This window comes from Cygnus atratus, chromosome 2 (assembly GCF_013377495.2).
Source record: "Cygnus atratus isolate AKBS03 ecotype Queensland, Australia chromosome 2, CAtr_DNAZoo_HiC_assembly, whole genome shotgun sequence".
Classification (NCBI taxonomy): domain Eukaryota; kingdom Metazoa; phylum Chordata; class Aves; order Anseriformes; family Anatidae; genus Cygnus; species Cygnus atratus.
This window is the reverse complement of record NC_066363.1, coordinates 69,830,011-69,853,867: the sequence shown is the minus strand read 5'-3', so window position 1 is coordinate 69,853,867 and position 23,857 is coordinate 69,830,011. Positions and strand designations below refer to the sequence as shown.

General features: G+C 41.8%; 1 protein-coding gene across 3 annotated transcripts; it reads left to right on the top strand.

Moving 5' to 3' along the window:
- Nucleotides 1-4,478: 4,478 nt before the first annotated feature.
- On the top strand, nucleotides 4,479-22,254 carry RIOK1 (RIO kinase 1). Of its 3 annotated transcripts, none has more exons than XM_035560345.2 (17): nucleotides 4,479-4,701; nucleotides 5,254-5,461; nucleotides 7,184-7,274; nucleotides 8,380-8,449; nucleotides 8,886-8,928; nucleotides 9,600-9,692; nucleotides 10,653-10,765; nucleotides 10,889-10,969; nucleotides 11,515-11,601; nucleotides 12,147-12,284; nucleotides 12,803-12,906; nucleotides 14,580-14,686; nucleotides 15,871-15,936; nucleotides 17,681-17,800; nucleotides 18,061-18,114; nucleotides 18,740-18,880; nucleotides 20,355-22,254. In XM_035560345.2, exons 1-17 carry the CDS (start codon nucleotides 4,631-4,633, stop codon nucleotides 20,463-20,465), a joined length of 1,698 nt encoding a protein of 565 aa, XP_035416238.1. In that variant the 5' UTR covers nucleotides 4,479-4,630; the 3' UTR covers nucleotides 20,466-22,254. The 3 variants fall into 3 exon arrangements, with proteins under 3 accessions (XP_035416238.1, XP_035416239.1, XP_035416240.1); XM_035560346.2 differs by lacking the exon at nucleotides 20,355-22,254 and adding an exon at nucleotides 19,414-20,145 and having other exon boundaries at nucleotides 4,537-4,701; XM_035560347.2 differs by lacking the exon at nucleotides 11,515-11,601 and having other exon boundaries at nucleotides 4,537-4,701.
- Nucleotides 22,255-23,857: the final 1,603 nt, after the last annotated feature.

Below are 23,857 nucleotides of genomic sequence, written 5' to 3'. Positions count from 1 at the left end.
ATAATTGTTTCATTCTTTTTGTTATGTTCAATGGTAGAAAGATGATCTCTGTTCTAGGGAATGTAATGATGGGGAAAAATTAACAATGTTTGAACAGCCAGAGAACCAAAATTTAGCAAAGGGTTCATCACTGCCTTTCCTTCAAGTTAACTCAAGGATAACTGTAGTGTCTTGACTGAGACCAGCTATGGCAAAAGGAAAAGAGAATTATTAGGAGAAACTGGAACACTCCAGCTGTCTTAAGATCATGAGTGTGTAAGCTACTGATACATTTCATAGATAATTAAGATTATATTTATTTCACAGTTTTGCTTTTTGAGTATCGAAATGCAGAATATATTATGAAACCTAACATAGTACATGTTTGAATGAAAACCCCTGAGCCTCTTCTGGTGGTTTTACTCAGGTAGGCAGCCAAGCTCCACCACAACCGCTCTCTCACTCCCCCTCCCCAAAGGGAAAGGGGGGAGAAAATATGACGGAAAGGGCTCAAGGTTTGAGATAAGGATGGGGAGATCACTCAACAATTATCGTGATGCATAAAACAGACTCAGAGTAGGGAGATAGTAAAAATTATTGCCTATTACTAACAAGCTAGAGAAGTGAGAAACAAAGGAAAGAAACCAAAAACACCTTCCCCCACCATCCACCCTCTTCCACCTCATCCCCCATAGTGGTGCAGGGGAACGGGGAATGGGGGCTGCAGTCAGTCTACAGCACTTCGTCTCTGCCACTCCTTCATGGTCACTCTCATCCCCTGCTCCACGTGGGGTCCCTCCCACGGGATGCCGTCCTTCCCAAACTGATCCTGCGGGGGCTGCCCACAGGCAGCAGCTCTTCAAGAACTGCTCCAATATGAGCTTGTACCACAGGGTCCATCCATCAGGAGCAAACTGCTCCAACATGGGTCCTCCACGGGCAGCATCTCCCACCAGATCACCTACTTCTTTGTGGGCTCCTCCACGGGCTGCAGTGTGGAGATCTGCTCTGCCGTGGGACCCATGGGCTGCAGGGGGACAGCCTGCTCCACCAGGGGCCTCTCCACAGGCCGCAGGGGAACTTCTGCTGTGTACCTGGAGCACCTCCTGCCCTCCTTCACTGACCTTGGGGGCTGTAGGGCTGTTTCTCACTCCTCTCTCTCCCAGCTCTTCTACAGCAGTTTCTTCCTTCCTTCCTTCCTTCCTTCCTTCCTTCCTTCCTTCCTTCCTTCCTTCTTCTCTTTCTTCTTTCTTCTTTCTTCTTTCTTCTTTCTTCTTTCTTCTTTCTCTCTCTTTCTCTTTCTTTTTCTCTTTCTTTCTTTTCTTCTTTCTTCTTTTTTCTTTGTCTTTTTCTTTCTCTCTTTCTTTTTCTCTTTCTTTTTCTTCTTTCTTTTTCTTCTTTCTTTCTCTCTCTTTCTTTCTCTCTCCCTCTGTCTTTTCTTTTTTCTTTTCTTTTCTTTTCTTTTCTTTTCTTTTCTTTTCTTTTCTTTTCTTTTCTTTTCTTTTCTTTTCTTTTTTCTTCTTTTTTTTATTTCCTTTTCTTTCCTTTTCTTTTTTCTTTTCTTTTCTTTTCTTTTCTTTTCTTTTCTTTTCTTTTCTTTTCTTTTCTTCTTTCTTTTCTTTTCTTTTCTTTTCTTTTCTTTTCTTTTCTTTTCTTTTCTTTTCTTTTCTTTTCTTTTCTTTTCTTCTTTCTTTTCTTCTTTTTTCTTTTCTTTTCTTTTCTTTTCTTTTCTTTTCTTTTCTTTTCTTTTCTTTTCTTTTCTTTTTTCTTTTTTCTTTTTCCTTTCCTTTCCTTTCCTTTCCTTTCCTTTCCTTTCCTTTCCTTTCCTTTCCTTTCCTTTCCTTTCCTTTCCTTTCCTTTCCTTTCCTTTTCCTTTTCCTTTTCCTTTTCCTTTTCCTTTTCCTTTTCCTTTTCCTTTTCCTTTTCCTTTTCTTTTTTTTCTCTTTCTTAAATATGCTCTCACAGAGGCGCAAACAACATAACTTATTGGCTCAGCTCTGGCCAGTGGCAGACCCTTTATCTAGCTTCTTACGAGGTTTTCAGATGACACCAAATCAGGGGTGGTGGTGGTGGTGGTGATGGTGACCCACCTGATTTGGACGAGTGCAGGGGTGCCACCCAGAGGGACCCAGGCAAGGTGCAGAAATGAGTCAATGGGAACCTCATGAATTTCAACAGACAAATAGTCCTGCACCAGGAAAGGAAGAGCCTCAACAGAACAGGATGGGGACTGACTGGCCAGGGAAAAGCTGCTGATGAGAAGGACCTGGGATGTCATTGGAGACAATAAGATGCCATAAGCCAGCAGTGTATCCTGGCAGCAAGAAAGGTCAGTAGCATCCTGCACTGTATCAAGAGCAGCACAGCCAGCAGGCTGAGGTGCGTGACTTTTACCTGTCTTCCAGTGAGTGCTAGACTGCACCTAGAAAACTGCATCCAGTTTTGGACCTTCCCAACCCAGGGAAGATACCGACAAAGCTGGAGTAAATTCATCAGGGGGTCAGCAAGATAGGTAGGGATCTGGAGCACTTGTGTTGCTCAGAGAAGCTGAGGGAACTGGGCATACTCAGATTCAGGGGGACCTGGTAGCTGCCTGCCAGTGCCTATAACAAGGTGACACAGAGGATGCAGCTAGGCTGTTCACAGTGTTACACGGTAAGAGGATGAGGGCCAAAAAAACGAAGCAAGAAAGGCTCAGACTGGTTAGAAATAAAAACGATATCCCTGTGAAGGTAGTCAAGCAGTGGAGCATGTTGCTCGCGAAGGGCTGTTGCAGTCTCTGTCCCTTTTTTTTTTTTTAAACCTAAACCTTAAAGCCCTGAGTGAGCTGCTCTGACTCACAGCTTACCCTGTTTGAGCTGGAGGTGACCTTCTGAGGTTCCTTCCACCCTGCATTGCCCTGTGATCCTGTGCTTGCAGTGAATGTGAAGGGCGTGCTATTGGCTTACTGTCAGCCAGTCTTGTCAGTCAGTCACCTTGTGGTGACCTAATGTGCTTCTAGTGAGGATTGAGCACTTGGAATTCGTTTGGAGTTCAGATGGGGCTTTATTTTATTAAAGACTCGAGTTTAGTATTTCAGAGTATATTAAACCCTTATCAATCAATTTCTTTTGCAGACAACACAGACCATAACTAATGTTTTAGGAACCACGAATCGATGGCCGTAGCAGAAATAAGCAGCCATTTCCCAAAGCCAAGAGGGCTCGAAGACACAAGGTGGTGAAGGGCCTGGAACACAAGTCCTGTGAGGAGCAGCTGAGGGAACTGGGGTTGTTTAGTCTGGAGAAGAGGAGGCTCAGGGAACTTATTAAGAGAACTTACTGCTCTCTACAGCTACCTGAAAGGAAGGTGTGGGGAGCTGGGGGTCGGCCTCTTCTCACAGGTAACTAGTGATAGTGATTCGTGGAAGAACTCTATAACTCAAAGCAAATAAGTTATAAAGTAGGTATGTGGTTTATTTCGGTGCCAGGCACGTGCGGGATAGCTCCCAAAGGCATGTTCACCTTAACGCAGCAACTTGCTTTGGTTATATGCAGTAAAAAGTTACATATGCATGAAATTTCCCAATACAGCCATACATATTCATAACCTATCCCCAGTTTGTATTAAAATTAGCTCCACCAGCTCATTTCCATTAACTCCTCCCATCTGCGCCTGCGCAGTGCCTTCTGGTGGTGGTCGTCGGGGGTTTGTGGGGATGAATTCCGATAACTCCTCTTCATCACCACTAGCTGACCCCCTGCCTTTGTACAGACTCAGCTGCTCCTTGGCTCTTGTCCAAACCACAAGGTCGGTCTCAGCTGGTTTTTGAGACAGGTTCCCCATTTTTGTCAGGAAACATTTTCTGTGAGGGGCCCCGAGATTCCTTGTTTCGGTTAATTTGCACAGTAGTAAGCAAAGACACTCAGCAATATCTATTTTAAAGCGATTAAGCAAGACCCATTCTTTCATTCCTGGCTTTAATAATTACGATTGTTTTATTTAGAAATCATTAATACGATTAAGCAAGCCCCCATTCTTCTATCCCTGGCTTCAACAGGACTAGAGGGAATGGCCTCAAGTTGCACCAGCGGAGGTTCAGGTTGGAAATTAGGAGATGTTTCTTCTCAGGAAGAGCAGTCAGGCATTGGGGTGGGTTGCCCAGGGAGGTGGAGGAGTCGCCGTCCCTGGGGATGTTTAAAGGAAGGTTGGACCTGGTGCTTAGGGACATGGTTTAGTGGGTGACATTGGTAGTAGGGTGATGGTTGGACCAGATGATCTTGGAGGTCTTTTCCAACCTTAATGATTCTAAGATGTTTATGGCTACATTATATGGTACTATACAGATGCACCAAGCTGTTTACTCCCTGTAAACTCCACCACAGAAGGCTCCTGGCTGTAAGTTTATACGTGCACACAGCTCTGAACACCCATGGCTCACTGAAGGAGCGACGGCGTCGGGAACCAAAGCACCGCCCTCCCAAGCCCTAACGAACTGCCTCTCGCCGCCATTTTGCCATGAGGAGGCCGCCCCGCCCCGCCCTGCGCCGCGCCGCCCGCCGCAGCGCTCGCTCTCGCCGGTTTCTGTCCCTCCGCCGCTGCCGTAGCGGGCGGCCCCCGCGCCAGTCTCGGGGCGGTCGCTGGCTGTTGGTGGCTGCGGGTGCCCCCCGCCATGTTGTGCCAGGCGGCCGTCCTCAGCGCGCCCGTACCGGGGCAGTTTGACGACGCCGAGTGCTCCGACGGGTACGGGCTGCGGGGGGGCGGAGGGGGAAAAAACATACAAAAACCTGGGGGAGAGCGTGGTTGTGCTGCCTCGGGTGAAGCTGCCCGAGGGGAGCCGGCATGTGCTTTCTCGAGCGAGACCCGAGCAAATCCAAAATATTTCTTTTTTCCCCCAAGTTCTTCTCGAGGCCTGATTTTTTTTTTTTCCACTGCCTGCTGGTCCCCAGTGGAGGTTTGGGTGGTGTCTTGTCAGAGGGGAGACAGCTGTGGCAGAAAGCAAAGCACGTTGCTGGAGGAGGTAGCTCTAGGGTGCTATGTGTTTGGAGTCGCAGAGGGATCCCGGTATGTGTTCCCACAGAGCAAGGCAGAAGGCAGCACTGATGTGATGGAGATGGTTTAAATGCTGTCCATCCTTTAAAAACAGTGGCATCCTTATATTTATGTACTTAAAGACAAGCGAGGTGACAAGCATCTCATGGAGCGCTAACCTTGCAAAATTTTTTCTTGGGATAAACATATTAAATTTTTTTATGACCATAAGGATCACTTATATGAGCATGTATTTGTTTGAAGTGAACTTACTCAGGACACAGAAACACCTGTGGAAGATGGGGTCGCTGAGAATTGCCAGTCACGCTTGCACGAAGAAGTCAATGCTGAGGAAGGAGACGGTGATGATGATAACGATGATGAAGAGGAGGGTGATGATGACTGGGACTGGGATGATGAGATGGGAAGACTCATGAAGTGCCACAGTACTGCTGCTGGATGCAATCCACAGGTACGTTGAAGGCTATTTTGTAAGCACCAAAGGTACCCAAGAGCAGATGGGACTAATCTGGAGGCTTTGTTCTATGTTAACATTATGTTGAGCATAAATTCAAATGGAAAACTTACCTTGAGAGGATCCCCTTTCTTTGAGTCTATTCCTGTGCTGTTTGTAGCCAGGCCTCTGCTTGACTACCTTGTCTCAAACCCGGTTGCTGGATGCTTCTTGTCTCTGCAGTTTTCCTTCTGTTCCTTAGCTTTCTCAACCTTATCTTTGTCTGTCCCAGTCTTTAGCGATGTTGCTTTTTTGTTTGTTTGTTTGTTTCTGGAATTTGTTTTTTGTGATCTTGAGCATCTTCCCCATTCTTTCCACTGAATTTTAAGACAGTACCTGCTCAACATGCCCAGGATGAAATGGTTTTTGTTTTGGACCATGTTTTGGTTCAACATTTAGGGGCAGCTAGGTACCATGCAGCCAGTCTCTCACTCCCTGTCAGCAGGACAGGCTTGTGGGGGAGGACAACAACCCTGAGGGTTTGAGACAAGAGTATTTAAATGAAAGGAAAAGGCAAGTGTCATTTGAAAGGAAAGAGAGAAAAAAAGATCTTTACTTCCCATCAGGAAGCAATGTTCAGACACTGCTTGGAATGCAGGGCCTCACTAAGCATGGTGGTTGCTTGAGAAGACAAAGAGTTTTGTAACAGGAGTCCCCCTTCTCTCCCCCCAGCTTTTTATGGGCATGAGGATATGGCTTTTTATGGGTATGGGATATCCCTTTGATTGGTTTAGGTCACTATCCTGGCAGTGTCCCCTCCCTGCTTCTTGACTACCCCAGCCTGCTGGTATTTTGGGGGGAGTTGGAGAGGCAGCCTTGATGCTGTGCCTGTGCTGCTCAGCAATAGCCAAAACACTCATGTAGTATCGATATGTTTCTAGGTACAAGTGCAGGGCACAGTGCTGGACGGGCTATTGTGGTGAAAGTTTAACTCCATCGCAGACAGACCCAGTACAGACTAATAGCACAGGAGGTAAAAGAACATACGGGAGGTGAGGAGAAGTGCTGGAAGTGGATGGATTTAGACTGTATGCTGTTGGTTTAGAAACTTCGGTGTTGTGCAGAATGAAAAGCGCACAATGCGAGAACCAGCATCCTTTATCCTCAGCTTGGACAGCAGAGGTTTAAATTATTTTTTTTTTTTTATATATTGATACCAGCAGAACAGAATAGTTGAGAGGAGGGTGGTATGGATCACGGTCTATCGTGTCTGACTTGGCACTTCTGAGATTTATTCTCGCCTTCTGTTAGCACTTTGTGCTGTCTAGTGTTGGTGGAACAGTGTTCAGGTATTATCTTCAGAGAAGGGTACCTGTAAGAAAAGGCACCATCTTTGAAAGTTTTCTGCTTGCTACCTTCTCATTTTTGTCCTTGTTTCTGTCTGCTATTCCCCTTTCTTTTAAAGATGAAAAAGTGTTAATACGAGAGACTTGCAGCTCAGTTTTCTGACTAAATATAACCCTGAAATTTGGCACTTCTTGGAATATAGCTGGTGTGTCACTTTTACTCTCATGTCTTGAGTTAAAGAAAATCTGATGTCAATCCATTTCTTTGCTCTTTCTGTTTTTCTGTTTATAGCTATAGACACAGGCATCTGAGCTGACTTTCCCTATGATACAGTGTGTATTTCAAAAGGCTGTTAAGAGAAGGCAACTTATGTTAACAAATCATTTGTTTCAGGCAAATAGACAGAACCCTAGTTACTGTTCAGCAAAAATGTCAACCCCTACAGACAAGGCTTTGAGGAAATTTGAACATAAAATTAATTTGGGTGAGTATATTTGTCTTGTTTATAGAAAAATTTTCTTTTTTGTAAAAGCAGATGCAGTGCACTCTGTGATGTTCTCAGACTGGTTCTGCTTGCTTTAAGCCAGAATTTACTGGAATGGCAGTTAACCATTTGCAGACAGATTAAAAAGGACTTGCCTTTAGTCTTCGTTAACTGGCTGTCATACTGTTGTCTGTGCCCTTTGAGAGCTAGAGGATTCTTTTTCCCTTTACTGCTCCGGGTCAGATAAAGTGTTTCTTCCACAGCTTATCTGTAGGAGTGAACTGTTTGGGTTGTGGGAGAATATCAGCTCTCTGTTACAATGCCATTGTTTGTTCTCAAAGCTGCTACCACAGCTAAATGTTTTTAGATGATTGCTGTTCCCTGTAGTATTAGTGTGGTAATTTATGCAACAGTTATCTCACAGGGGTAGAGTTTGTGTGACAAGTAAAGAGGCTGCTGTCCTAGCCTGTGTAGCTTCTTGTTTGCCGTGTGATGGAAATAGCTGCTCTGCTTAGCCTGCTAGGGTGAGTTGTAGTCGTGATTTTTTAATTTTTTTTTTAATGGGACAGTAAACAGTTGCATTTTCCTTCATAACAAGGTGGTTCTAAAATGTAGGCTGAAAAGAGTAAAGAGTGGTCTTGGCATATGTGTCCAGACACAACACCTCTTACATATTTAACAATTAATCAAGCACCACTTTGAATACACTGGGGTGACAGAATCCTGGAGCTTATTGCTTGCTCTGTTTAGAAAAATGGCATTAGATTGTGGTAAGAAAAGGGCAGATGAATTTAATGTAAGATATTATCCAAAAGGCATTAATTCAGGTTGTCATTGCATCTCAAAGTTTGTGGGACCGTCTTAGTTGTTGTTATTTTATAATCCTACTTTGAAATGTAGACAGAATGGAGAGCTAGGTTAACTGTGATGTGTAACTAAACTCTTAGATAAGCTTCTATGCTTTATGCACCCAATCAGAGATCCATTGGTGTTTGAACGTTGTGTTGTGGCATATTTGCTGGCAAGCACAATTGCAGAGATGATACTGAACATAGGACATTAAATTTTTTTTTCCCTTCTCCATGTCGTCTTACATGTTTTTCAGATAAGCTGAATTTTGATGACTCCGTTATAAACAGAGTCACAGAAAAGTCTAGACAGAAGGAAGCAGACATGTGAGTATCATGGCTGGCTCTGTTTTCATTGACATAAGAACTCTTCTGAGTTCAAATTATTATTCTTAGTTTGATCCTGAATTTTGAATGAATTTATTAAGGAAAAAAAGATCTGTAAATAGATGGCATGCAGTTTGCATTTTGGTCTTAAACCTCTTGATTTCTGGATCAGTTTCCTAAATAATTCCAACGTTTTGATGCTCCTGTCTCTGCAGCGGAGGCAAGAAGATAACCATAATAGTGAAGGGCACTGATGCTTGTGGGCTTGGTTTGGTTTTGTTTTTTCCTGCCTGCAGGAGAAGCCTTCTGCCTTTGTATGTATGAACTTATGTTTTGAGGCTGTCATCTTCTCTTTGAAACAGAAAGGCATGTTTTACTCTGTCAAAGTATTGAGCCCATGTGTGGGATTGTATCGCTTTATTTTCACTTTTGCTAGGTACCGAGTCAAAGATAAGTCAGACAGAGCAACAGTAGAACAAGTAAGTACTTAATGCATCAAATTTCTCTTTTGACCAGAATAAATGATCTGGAATCTTGAAATCAGTGATAAAGCAGCCACTATAAGAACAAGAGTTTTGCCTTGGAATTCTGTTTGCCTTGTTATTCTAAAGAAACTTTTCATTTCTTTTTTGAAGTTTGTACTTGTAAACATTTTGGAGCTCAGTTTTGTGCATAGTGTTGTAATTTGATGGTATATACAATACAGAATTTCATTTTAAGCTTTTATTAAATTCCAAGAAATAAACAAAAAATGCTTTGTTTTTATTTTTTTTCTTAAGTAAGGCTGAAATATTACTGGCCCTTGGCCATGTAGCTGCTCAGTTTCACTTATGAAAGCTATAAATTAAGAGAAACCGTATTTTAACATCTAACACAACTGTGGGTAGGAAATAATTCTCTTATGTCTGTTTTAGATCCATCTCAAGGACATATACTTGTTTTTTTTTTCTTTTTCTTTTTTAAAGGATGTGAAGCATCATTATAGATTTACGGCAAATTCTGTGTGGCTGTTGTTTGAATTATTGTTTGATCCTCAAGAATAATCTGATGCTGTTAGTCCTGTAATATAGTACTAAGAACAGACTGTAGTAGTAAGTTTTATTCTCTTCATAGAGAGCAATTGTGCTGACTGTTCTGTATTGAACTTGAGGTGTTAGATCCAAGGACTCGAATGATTCTGTTTAAGATGCTAACAAGAGGTGTCATATCAGAAATCAATGGCTGCATCAGCACAGGGAAAGAAGTAAGTTCTGTTACAAATGACAACATGACAGTCTTTTTCTCAGCAAGCTGGGTGGAAGCTTATGGTACTCAAGATATATTGAAACGTTTGGTTTTAGTACTATTCTTTGTATGTGTTACTTGATTAGTAGGAAGTTATTTTAAGATAAAATGCAAGTTACTGTGATCCCCAAGTACGAAGGATTTCTCAGAATACTTAATTTTAAATTTGTTATTAATTTAATTAATTCTATTCTTAATACTTTCTATGTGAAACTTCTGCAGAGCATATATGTATATACAGTATAAAACAGTGCCTGAAAACATACAAATCCAGGTAATTCTTTCTTCATGCAAGGCTGTTGCATGTGGATCAGATCAGTTCAGCATCTCTCCAGGGATGGGAATATCTAATGGTGTAACAAAATTCTGTTTAAAATATTATTGAGCTTTGATTGCTTTTGCAAAGCTAGCATATTTATGCACTGCTATTATCAAGTTATATTGCAGACCAGACTACAGTTTTCCAAGTAAATTAATAAATCATTTTTAGAATGCCTTGTCCCTAGGCTGATCTGGTTTTCTTTGAGGTCCTTGGATTCTGATTAAAGGCATGCTTCTGCCTGGTGTAGTGGTGCCAGCACTAGATATTTAGGCCATGCTTTAGGACGTAAATAATGTACAGGCTGAAGTTAAGCCTTCACACAAGGGCTTGTTTCAGTCTCAAAATATGAATGGTGTGGAATTCTGTGTGTTGTTGGTTCTGTCTTGTGTGCGTCTTCACACATTTACTCAGTCTTAGGTACTTACTGCAAGCTGTCTCTGGTAGAAAAAGAGATTGCCATTATGTGCAATTTCACTAATTCATCTGAGTGCCACAAAGGGGCTGAGGTGGGGATGTTTTCCAGGCTGTCAGAAAGAGGAGAGAAGGTTGGGTCAATTCAGAGTTCTTTATCTTCTTCTTCCCTTATTAATCCAATAGGCCAACGTATATCATGCCAGTACTTCGAATGGAGAGAATAGAGCAATAAAGATTTACAAAACATCTATTCTGATGTTCAAGGATCGGGATAAGTATGTGAGTGGGGAATTCAGGTGAGTTGGAGTTCTGCTTGGTTTTACTGGGGAAGAGGGGTTGTTTGAAAGGTGGTAAAATGACCAGTGTTGATATGATGTTGATTGGCTGAAGAATTCCCCTTGTCTATGTATTTTTTTAAGATTTCGTCATGGATATTGCAAAGGCAACCCAAGAAAAATGGTGAAGACATGGGCTGAAAAAGAAATGAGGAATTTAATAAGGTGATTCTTCCAGTTTTTATTTCAGCATGCAAACGTAACTGAAAAGTTACAGGATATACTCTTCTATTGCTAGACTGTGGCTGTTACTGCCTTTTATGGTCTCTGGAATATTCAGAAGTGTCTTATGCTTCCTTGTCAGAGGGAAGAGGGAGAAAAACAATCAAGATACCCCTTTGTCTGGCTGTTCATACTCTAAGCTATTCAGTGTCTGAACTCTCTGATTTGATTGAAAAGCGAGGAAAGCCTAGAAATAGCTGCTACTGAGTAACAGTACACTGTGCTGTATAAGTTAATCTAGCATTAACCTAAAATTATGCAGAGATTCTTTGTCTGATACAGGAACATTTTGAGAAGGGTCAGAGCAGAATGGCTGTTTTTTTGCATTTGTTTCCTAGTTGTTCTTCACAAGCATGAGTTGCCTGAGTGGAGGAGCTCTTACTGTGTGTGAAGTTTAAAGCAACAGAGCTCCTGTAGGCACTCTTGCAATGCATATAGTAGAGTTATTCTGTATTTAGTTTTTTTGTGGTTTTCTTCCCGTGTTACAGGTTGAATACAGCCCAGATACCTTGCCCAGAGCCAATTATGCTAAGAAGTCATGTGCTTGTCATGGGCTTTATTGGTAAAGGTGATAGGTATGTGTCTGTAGAAAATCAAAATGATTCTCTTTATTAGTAGCTTTCCACAAAGGTTTATTAAAAACAAACAAACCCTCTGTATTTAGCTACTATTTACCTATTACTTTAGGCCTCTGAAATTAACTTGTTATTCGTACCTGTGTATGTGACCCGTAGAATACCCAGATGTTTGCCAGCTACTGCTGCAGACAGTCTGCATGATTCCGAAACATGAGCTGTGTGCAAAATGAATCCAGAAAATGACTTAACGAGAGTATGGCTAGAAAGGCTTCCTAATAGTATTTGTAGTTCATTATTTTGTAGTACAAATGTTAATGTAACCTGTCCCAACATCTTAGTTCTTTTTGGAAACAGCTACAGTAACTTTGGCAACATAACACAAGCTTTCCTGCCTTACATGCTGGCTCCATGCACTTAGCTGCTCATGCTGACTTTTTAGACACACTGAGTTGAAGGATTGGGTATAGCAGTTAAAGCATTTACAGCAGTTATGAAGAAGGAAAAAACTATTCACTTTCTATTATTTGTGTTGTAACTTTAAGGCCTGCTCCTCTGCTGAAGAATGCTCAGTTATCTGACTCGAAAGTCCGGGAGCTGTACCTGCAAATCATCCAGTACATGAGAAGAATGTACCAAGACGCCAGACTTGTTCATGCAGATCTCAGTGAATTTAATATGCTGTATGTTTTTAAACTTTGTTCTGAATTGTGACATTTGAAATGTATGTGGTGGCAACTGCTGTGTATAAATTTGAGTGTAATAATCTACCTTTAAGGGTGGGTGGGTCTTTTTTGTGACTGTTTCTCAATTTATTTAATTAATTATGTAGCTTTTAACCTAGATCTGAGATCTATGTTTAAAAAGTAATAACACCAGAACAACAAATTATCAACTAGTGAAAGCATTAGTGAGGGACATACAGATACATACTTTTTTTTTCCTCTCCTTACCCCTAAGACTGTTTTGTGTGTTCTTGAGGAGCTATTCCTTTAGAGTTTAATAGTACAGGTTGGATAAAGGAGGGAAAGGATTCACCAAAAAAAAACCACTCTGGCTCTAATATGTGAGATGTATTCTAGAGAAATACGTTAAGTTTGTTTGTGGGTTCTTAAGTTTGAAGCATGCTTTGTCCCCTGCCCCTCGATAATCTCCTGTGTAACATTGGTGGAGTCATGCGACTTGGTGTGTTTGTCCCCAGGTACCACAGCGGGGACGTGCACATCATCGACGTGTCTCAGGCAGTGGAGCATGACCATCCACATGCACTGGAGTTTCTGCGAAAGGACTGTGCCAATGTTAATGGTGAGTGGGCTGCACTCTTGTTTGTATAGATGTCTTTTTCAGAAAGGTGAATTGTCTTTGAGTTATAACTCTGGCTGTAGAGGCTGTCAAACCAGTTAAATGCTCCCTTTGCTAGGTTCTCCTAGGTTCCTTGGAGAACTGTGTTCTGTGCTGAGTTCAGAAGACAGTGTAGCCTATTTTGCTAGAAATCATCTGGATGAAATGAGTCACCTGGCTGAATCTCAGATTTACAATACAAAGCAGAGGTCAAAGTCCCAGTCTGCAGCAGCGCCTCCCCCAGCCTTAACTTTCCTTACTTGAAGGACTGTGCAGACAGACCGATCTGTCCTTCTGTGAGTGTAATCCACATCTGGAATTCTTTAATTTGCAAGAAGTTACTGTGTGTCACAGAATTCCTTGTATTTATTTATATAGGTCCACTTAGAAGATCAAGGTATAGAGTAATTTATTAGAGGTTGTAGACTTGTCATAGTATTTTGCTAAAACAGGATACCTTTATGGTATTTTTCTCTTAAAAATTCAGTCTTCGTGAGTGAGCGCGTATGTTATGCAACAGACAAATATTTCTGGTAGGCTGCGTTTCTCCCTGAGAACAAAAAATGTGTTGGTGCAGGCTGCTTTCCAGCCCCTCCCTTTTCTTTTCCAAATGATTTTTCAAATTTTACAGAGACTTCTGAAAGTTTGTGGAAAAAAATATATACATTTTGATGCTGTGTTTGATACCCAGTATGTTTGTTGTTCTTTATTCTTTTTCTGTTCATGGATTTCTGATTGATCCCTTCTGGCTCAGATATTTGCAACCTTGTTCTTTTTTTTTTTTTTTCATGTGTTATGGCTTGCCCTATCTAAATGCCAGTGCCTCACTGACTTGCAGTGTTTTCTGATTTTTTTTTTCTGCTTTGTTTTCTGCCACTGCTGTGTAGTCCTCCTACAAAAACTGTAAGAAATGCCTTACTTTATGCTCTGCCTTATCTGTGAGCATTGCAAAGATTTGTGGCTCCATGGGCACAGAGTGCTGCCTCCAAACTATTTTTTTTTTTGTTTTTTCTATGATTGATTTCTCATGGGTGAGATATCTTATGAGAACATTAGCAGGGAAACACTTACTAAGTAGTCCTTTGTGTGTTTCACTGCTGTTTTCCAATACAGAAGCGCAACCTCCAAAATCAGTTATACTTGACTCAAGAAACCAATTCTGAGTATAGTAAGTGAGGAAAATTCTGATATGTTAGTGTGTCCCATGTTTCTTTCCATTTCAGTGGATCATAACTAGGCTGCACTGTTTCAGTAGATACTTCAGTTTGGCAAAAGTTTAAGATCTGCACTCCTTATTTTTTGAAAAGATTTTTCATCTCAACAAATATTACACCTGTCTTAAATTGTTTACTTTGTCCTCCTTAGCCTCTGCTCCATTCAGTATGGCTCCTGCTGAAGTTGATTTGACTTACATTTATTCAGTTCTATTCTTTTTTCAGTATTTGTTGCACTGGGAAGATGAACAATTTTATTTCAGGTCGCCAAGGGTCATCTGATACCTAAAGCCAGTACAATATATGCTGCTATCCTAAGTCATCAGAGCTGTTATGTTGCTGCAATTGTCACTTAACATCACAGCTGCATATGTTGCACATCATTATTTAAGGTCTTTTGTCTCTGCCCTTGATTCCTGATAGGCTTTTTCCGAAAGCACAATGTTGCGGTGATGACTGTGAGGGAGCTGTTTGAGTTTATTACTGATCCTTCTATCACAAGTGAGAACCTTGATGACTATCTGTCAAAGGTGAGATCGCATGGCTTTGTTGCTTATGTAGGTAGATTTGAACAATAAACTGAGATCTAGTTCAAACTCCATCTTGTTTGCTTTACATCTTGAAGTGGACTGGTATATTACATTGCATTATGCCATTCCTTCAAAAATGCATACGGGTCTTTTCCATTTATACGTTTACAGGATGAACACATCTTCATTTTGTTTTCTGAAAAAGCCTAAGCATGAAAACTCAAACATCTGTCTGAGGTGCTATTTGCTTTAAAACCAGGATGCTTTAAATCTTTTGTTTCCTTTTTGAAAAGGAAAGAAAAGATTACTTAGTTCTGCAGAAATATACCCATACTGATACAGAGAATGGAGTTGGGAATTAACTTAAGACTTAACCCTGCAGACTTCAGTAGGGTGAGTTGAGGGAGGAAGGGAGTGACTTAGAGCAATATTACTCCAAAGTATGCAGTCTCATTAGCCAAATATTATGGCTGGTAGGACATCCTTATTCTAGGAGGAGGTAAAATGCTTGGTGTCGCTGGCAGCACCCATGCGTTTTGTCTGTAGCTGTCAGTCCTCTGCTCCCAGTCAAATGTTTATTGAAAAAGAAGGAGGGAAATTTAAAAAAAAAAAAAAAAAAAAAAAAAAGAGGGGGCTGTTAAATGGGGAAGGGCCACATATGTCATGATCAGAGTGGACATATGAGGTATTGTTCCTGGCCATGTTCCTAGTCAAGACCATGAGGCTGAGTGTTGTCCAGATAGCACTATGGCATGGGGATTTCCAGATGCTGTGTACTTTCAGTCATACTGGAAGTTGAGAGAAGTAGAGCTGTGCTTTATGGCTTTTACTTCCTTGTGCTCCTCTGGCGTACTCTGTGTGTGACAGTGAAAACAGCAGATTCCAAGACTGGGCTTTGCTCACTGTATTGCCCTTGCACTGTTATATATTACAGTAAAGCTAGACCTGCTATAATTTGGTCTAGAAGTAACAGTGAGCATGCCTGTTCTTAAAGCAGATCTGTACTTGTGCTTTGCAGAAACGCTGGTTACCGTTAGGGGTCACTCAAGGCATTGCCATAAGGAGGGCTGGAGCGTTTTGTGAGAGTGGGGAGTACAGGGAGAAATACAGATGGGAAGGGTTAGTTGGATTAAATGATGCAATTCTAAAGAGTGATACCTTTGTATTGCTTTATATTTCTTCAGGCAATGGAAATAGCATCAAAAAGAACAGAGGAGGAAAGATCCAGTCAAGATAAAGTGGATGAGGAAGTAAGTGAGGATTTTTGTTTCTGCTATGAAATTAAAATTAACCTTTCCTCTTCTGAACAATGAAAACTGTTCTATTTGGCAAAATGCACAGTTGATAAATAAAACATAGTGATATTGCTATGTCCCGAACTAGCTGAGAAGTGAAGGATGCCGTGTGTAAAAGCAAGTGACATTGATCAGGTGTTAAATGGCAAATACTCAATTACCTAAACCAGTATGTTTGCTTGTAGCTAGGTCCCTTGATGTATCTTCAGTTCCGCTTCAGTTAACAACAACAACGATAAAAGACTGGAGTTCTAATTGTGCCAGTATTTTTTTGTACTGGTGATCTAGAAACAGGAGAATACACATGATATTCAGATGGATGCATTAATGAAATTGCCCACGTGCCTTTGTTCCCTGTCTCATTCTTTCAGTCTTCCACATACTGTTTCTCTCCCTTGCTTTTGCATGTAAGAAGAACCACCTCAAGTCCGTTCTGTTACATAATGAAAACTGCTAATGGTCTGGGAAGGCTTGATGCAAAGATAAAACAGTCTTTATTTGGTTTTTCAATCTTATCTCTCTGTTACAGAAGAGTTAAATTAATAATAAAAAAACAGGAACAACAACAAAAAATTGGTGCAGAATTTGTATGAGAACCTATTTGTACTAGTTCACCCAGTGTTTATCCTTGGAAGAAGTTTTATTTGGATAAAAATAAATTCATCAAAGACTTTTTTCTTTTTCTCTTGGAGCTGTAGGTTTTAGTGACTGCTGTAGGTTTTAGTGTTTGCTGCTGGCTCAAGCTTGACCAATGAACGATTTTTGTTTCCAAAGATATCTTGAGCATACAAATCCTTTTGAATTATAGAGTCAAATGCTATTTTTCTTGTTGCAAGTCCATCTTCTGCAAACAAATTATTCCTTGTCTTACATGAAGGTACTGTCCAGTTAGAGAATGTGAAGTGGTTAAGTAGCATCGAAGTTAAGTTTTTACATCTCTCACTTCTCGCATTACCTCAGGCTAGTTTGTGTAACTTCCCTCGTGAAAAAATAGAGCTGATTAAGAGCAAGTTCTGTGGAGACAGGGTCTCTGCTGTCCATGCAGCTCTTAGTCTAGTACTTAGGATCATAAAGTGTAGTGAATTTGTTTCTGGGATTGAGCTGATACTGTGGAAAAGAGAAGTAAAATACTTCTGTCTGATCTGGTAGAGACTTAATTTTTCTGGAGGATTGTCTCAAAAAGATTGCCTGATAAATTTTAAGTATGTTGTTGATACTGCAGTTAGGTTCCTGCACCAGTACAGTACTGTGAAACCCTTTTTGAGTTGGAGTGTAGGTTCAAGAGGAATTTTTATATAAAGAGTTTAAGTTGTAACAGCTTGTTTTAATGGAGTTGTCCCCTGAAGACATTGTAAACATAACAATGAAAACTTCAGAATAAAAAATTCAAATCAGTAAAGAGGAAGTTGGAGAGACTGGTGAAGTCCCTAAGTTGGCTGCTAGTAGTGATACTAATGTAGGAGCCTTATTAGTGATGAGCTATCAACAACCTGTAGGTTGTGTATTTAGAGCCTGCTCCAGGAAAAAAAATCAAAAATACTCTGCAGTACAAATGGTAGTGTGACTGCTATGTTCATTTTTAGTTTCTCTGAGCCATGAAATCCCTCATGGTTGTTCTCTGAAGGATATGTAATTAGGATGGAAGAACATCATGAAACTATATGTAAATGAGTATGTGTGTTTCCTTTCTCTTTGGTAGGTGTTTAAGAAGGCTTACATACCTCGCACATTGACCGATGTTAAAAACTATGAGAGAGATGTGGATATAATGATGAAACTGAAAGAAGAGGATATAGCATTGAGTGTTCAGCAAGATAATGTGAGTAGATAATGTAGAGGTGCTACAGAAAAAAAAGGGGAGGAAGTAGGAATTTTTCTTAGTAAAAACTGGTAGCAACGAACAAAAATGGAAGCCTTGTTACCAAGGCATGGAATACTGAATCTAGTGTTGTATTTAAAATTCTTTGGTTAGTATTGATGCTAGAATTACCATCTTTTATGAGATACTCATCTTTTCTGTGTGCAAAGGTTTAAGACTTGCATTTTGGTAACATTTTGTTTCTGTGTCTCTGGGTGTAGATTCTCTACCAGACTGTGACAGGGCTGAAGAAGGATTTGTCTGGTGTTCAGAAGGTGAGAAGGCCTTTTCTGAAATCCTTCATTTTAGCTGTTTTCATAAAAGTGTGCATAGGACGTACAGAGAACACCTTGTCTTGAAGCTTGTGACAATGGAAAAAGCTTCTTGTCTGCAGGGCGTTTGTTTCTGCCCATTACTTGGCAGTGGTGTAGACTTTTTAAAATGGAATTACAAGTATGGGAAGAGATCAGGCTGTGGCACAGTCTCCAGTGTTGTTTAAGAATAAGCGTGTTTTGCAGTGTAGATGCTTGTACTTGCTCTAAAGCCTACATACAGTGCCCCTAAGGGTGATTTTGGTATGATCCAAGTATAATTAAAAATTGGCTTTCATCTACGTTAGGAAATTGCTGTTTAACTTAGGGAAATCAGTTTGGGAGTGCCAATACGTCTGCTGTGAGCCCTAACCTAAAAGATCCTATGCTGTATATTCTAGATTTCCTGTTCTTAGTTTGGATCAACCTCTTTTTCGCTCTTCTTGTTGAGACTCAATGGTGGCTGTAGTAGAGGAGATGACAAAAGCTTGCTTGAGGGTTTCTTTGTAGGAGATTTTTTTAAATCTATTTTGTTGCTAGGCTACTGAGTTTGGGTTTGAGATGAATTCCCTCTTCATGTATCTTACAGATTCCTGCACTTCTTGAGAAGGCAGATGAGTCAGAAACAGGCTCTGATTATGAACACAGCAGTTCAGAGGAGACTGATTCAGGTTGTAAAGAATCTTGGAATCCCAAAGATCTTCCTGCTGAAGTTACCATGGATAAAAAGGTCAGCTGGCCAGGAACTGCTCATTTTCCTACATCTGTCCAAATGAAAGGAAAAAAATCCAAACGTAGTTCTGAGTGGTTCTTCCTAATTCTTGTCTAAAACAAGCTTTAGACTTTTTCTGTTTTGGAAAGAGAATGAGAGCATAGAAAGTGAATTTCATTACAGATGTTTTATTAATGGTGTTTTTGTGTAGAGGAACTTCATGACATAGTGCTCTCTAGCCTAGACAAAGCTAGAAGAGCGATCTCTGCAGGGAGCTCTAAGGCCATGCAAAGCAGAACTTAGTGAAGCCTGGGTGGATCTTCAGTCCCTCTGGCTGTGTTTGTAGGCCTTGTTGTGCAGGTCAGCGTTGGTCCTGACTGACCACCTTCTGCCCGGCGAATTGAGACCTCTTGATCTGTCCAACTGGGGACTTGGTGATGGTGTGTGTACTACAGTGGCTTTTCTAATCCCATTGGCACAGACTGTCTAGCTTTGCTGTGGGCAAGAAACTTACAGCAGGCATACAAGGGGAATATATTTTTTCCAAACAGGTTTTGTTTTCCAAACTGCAGAACAAGTATGCTCTGTTCTCGTGAGGCTCTTCTACAGAGCATCGACCATGGGTGAGAGCCTGTTGGCAGCCATTTAGGTTCTATGCAAAAGAAGGATGAAACTTGCTAGGTTTAGGGGGTTTGAGGTGTGGGGTATTGCTTGTTAGTTTTTTGGATTTTTTTTCCCTTTTAGAAAAGATAATGTAGTAGATTCCAAGTCCATTGAATGAAACTGCATTGTTCTACTACAAGCTTTTTGTACCTATCTGGAAATGTAGAGCTACTGCCTTTCAGACATGAAACAGGGACGTCTTGGCCACTTCTCATCCTTACAGACAGGTTTTCATTTGGACTTACTATTGTGTGAGTAAGGTGAACTTTTTGGTATCCCACAAGTGTATTGGTAGGTTGAATGATTTATCAGTGGTGATTGCTTTCCTTCTCCCTGCCTTCTGTTACGCTGATTTTTTTTTTATTTTTTTCCAGTTGAGCATAGTCTCTGCACTGTCTGGCAGAAATTATAGTGTGTTGCAGTGGCCTAGCCCCCGTTACAACAGTTACTGGATCAGTGTTTTTTTGTGGTGTTTAAAAACACATACTACAGTAGCCCTATGGGTAACAGAAAATTTAGATCAGACTTATTATTGTATAATATTTGCTATAAATAACATGAGTTGCATACTTCTCGTTGTCTTTCTTCAAAGGTTGCGTGAAACTCAGGTTTTAACTAGTTTGAATTTTGTATTGTCATTAGCCCGGGGCTGGAGCTGCAGACTGATACTCTTCCTTTTTCCTTTCTTCTCCTCACTCCCACAGATTTTTCTTCTTCTTGATAACAGTGTATTTGATGTGATGTGTTAATTAATTTAAAGATTGACAGGCCTGCTCAAAATCTGTCATTCCTGCTGGCTTTAAATGAATGGTGTTTTGATCCTTTATAGGAAAGGAAAAAGATGGTCAAAGAAGCCCAAAGAGAGAAGAGAAAAAACAAAATTCCAAAGCATGTGAAGAAGCGGAAAGAAAAGACTGCAAAAATGAAGAAAGGCAAATAAAATCAGCTTTGGCTTGGGGAATGGGCTGGCTTGTTGTTGGTTAATTAGTCACCATCTTTTATAATTAAATCTTTTATTTATATACATACAGTATTAACCATGAGGGTGGTTTCACTAATAAGGTGGTGTAATTATTTGAACAGAATATATGCTATTTTTTTTAATAGGAAAGAATGAGTTTAACATACTTGTGCTTGTTAAAATCTTTCACATGTGCAGATTCAGCCTGTTGTTAGACTCACATGGATTTGTCGCTGGGGTCTTACTCCCCTGCCTTACGCTGTGGGGGATGTACAACTTAAGTGGTCCTCTGCAGGCTGTCACCTCACCTGCAGGTAACCCTGCAGACATGGTGCCCTTGCTGCCTCTCTGCGCTTGCATCACCTTTGATATTATCTTACTGAAAACGGAGTTTCATGATTGGGAAGGCAGCTGTCCTCACCGCCCAGTGTCCTTGTGAAGCAATCAGGCAGGCATACCTAAGCAGACCAAAGCCATGATTTTTTGCTGGAGTTCCTTTTGCAACATGGGGCTCTGTTGCTCTTAAGGGTAGTATGAGACAGTTTTTTTTGTAAGCTGATTGAATGAGTATTTGCAAGATTAATTGTGTGTGTCCAAATCCAAACCTCTCTGTGCGAAAGACTGTGCTAGGAGTTGTGGTGTGGCTCAGCATTACTGGTCCATGTGGTAAGGTGCCCCAGCACCTCAGGGAGGAGTTGGCAGAGCTCTGCTCATAACTGACCCACTTGTGTTGGAGCAGAGGTGCCATACAGAGACAGCCCACCTTTTCTCTTGGCAGCTGCTTAGGCTGCTGAGGCTGACAGGCGTTTTGGGAGAGGTGTCATCGTCATGCATCAACCATCTTTTCCTGCTGCCTATGGTTTCAGAACTCCCTGTGCCAGCACAGAGAAGGGTTCTGATTTCAGTAAATGTCTTGATTTTTTTTTTTTTTTTTGTAATGTTGGGGTGGAGTTGATGCCCTGGGGATTACACTTCTGGGACACACGTTGTCTGATGACAGAGGAAAGCTTTTATCCATCAGTGCATATCCAACAATGATGGGTTGGCCAGGGGCAGGGTGAAGCTTCCTTCTCTCTACTCACCTTCCACACCCAAAAGAGATTGCAAGATGGCCATAGGCAGCCACCCTGGGAAAGATTGAGATGTCCAATTGCACATGTGGTTGCTCCACTCAAGAATATATTCCTCAAGGAAATATGGTCTGGTTGCACTCCCCAGTTTGACCTCTACAACCCTGTTGTTGCCTGTGGCTAGAAATATGGTAAGGCAGGAACTGGTCAGTGCTTCCAGACACCTCCCTCCCTTTATCCTAATCCCTACAGGAACTGACAGACTCTGTTGTGTACAGTGTGCATGTAAGTGTAGTCTGTGTTGCAGGAGCATGTTGGGTGGCAAGATGAGTATTGCCTCAGCGAATGGGGATGTTTGTTGGGAGAATAAGAAAAAATGCATGTATTTTGGAAAATAGCATTACATGAGGTGCAGGAAAGGGGAGAGGCTCTACCTTGGTAGTGAAGGGAAAGGGCGGTATAAGACCTACATGCTGAGGTGAGCGGGTAGTGCTAATAGTGTTTTGTCTTATGCCAGGGCTGAGGTGATCCTAGCTACATAAACGTATTTCCTGCTTTTGCTTGCCATCACAGGAGCTTGTGCAGTGATATAATCAGGCAAAGGTGGCCTTGGCTGCCATAGCTGTGGTTGGTAGTGTTTCTAGGTGCCGTGCTGGAAGTGATTGAACAAATAAAGGCTTTGTGCCCTTTGCCATTGACTCGTATTATATCAGTGATTCTTCCCTACTGACTGACAACACTGTGGTGTATGCATCCATGGCAACATTTGTGTATCTTGACGTGAATGTATGTGTGCCAGAAAGCTGGGGAGTAGGGGCTAGCAGTGGTGGTAGGGGATTATGTCCCCTCTGCCTTCTCCATCAGGAGATGTGTGCCAGGCAAACCTCGGTGTGTTTTGTGAAATGGGCCAAGCATAAGCGAATCTCTAACGAGCAGTGTGTGCTCCACCAGTGGATTCCTGTACCAGAAAACTTGTTTGTGGCTGATCATTGCGAGCCTGGGGCTGTCAGCCACAAGTGGCAGACCTCTTTTCAGTGGGGCTGAGCGCTGTGAAACTGAGGGTAGGTACGCATTTTTGGCATTGGGCCTGGGAGCCACTGACCCAGCGCGTGTCCCACGGGGGGCCTTTGCCTCCTTTACCTGAGGAGGCACTTCAGAAAAAGGAGGCTGCTGCGATCTATGCCTGAGGGAAGAGGAAACATCCCAGCTCACACAGCCTTGTCTTCCCTCTGGGCTGTGTGGCACAGCCTGATCAAGTTTGCCCAGCTCTAGCCGTCTTGTAGCATGGAGGTGGGCCTGAATCAGCCATTTAGGAGCCTTGCTCACAGGTATGTGCGGCAGGACTGTCTGTGCAGGCTATGCAAAGGTGGCTATCTGCCTCAGGTGTTTTTCTCTAGGGCACCCTTATGTAGTCAAGGTGTTCACAAAGCAACTGTGGTGGAACATGCCAGAAAAGCCCATGTTTTGCAAGTGCAGGTGGCCTGAAGATAGCTGTTACAGCTGGGTATGCACTTAGTGGGGTGGGCTGTGAGCTCAGGCCATGTGTCTTGGCTATTGCAGGCTTGAGACATGGAGAAGTGAGGCAGGAAACGGGTGAGCCAGGAGCACTTTGGGCCGTGACCATGAGATGAGGCATTTTTCTGGTGAACCCTGATGTGGGAGAATGGTCATTAACAAATGCGTTAGGGTCAGAACTACCAAAGGGCATCTGTCTGGTAGTAGGTGGGGAGACATGACTTTGGGTCTTGTGCTAAAGAAAAAGTCTTGAAGTTCAGAGTAGCATAGGATATTCAGTTATCCTCTGTAGACATCAATGTTTGATAGTTCTTGTTTGTTTTACTAAAGATTAGGATCTGAAAAGGCCCACTCATTTTGCATTTGCCATAGCAACGTGTTTATGGCTGGCACCTGTGCAGGTGGAGCATTTCTAGGGCAGGAATGCCTGTACCTCATATAAGAACTGAGACGCAAGCAACTCAAGCTAATGCTGCGTCTTTATCCTTACACACACACGCACCATTGATGTGGTGTGTCACACCACAGTGGAGTGGCACAAATGGACGGACCCTGGAGAGGTTGGTCATGGGCTAACTGGTGAGCTGTGGCTCCTGCAGATGACTGAGATGGGTTACAGCAGTGGTGAAGATGTGATAACTATTCCAGAGACAGTGAGAATTCCTTTCTGTTGACTGCAAACCTGTTCCTCCTCTGCTCCATTGCTCACTGGGTTTTCAAGTGTCAAAATGTAGCATCCAGATGAGCTTTTTTCTCCCCTTTTGAACAAGAACATCTGTACTTTGG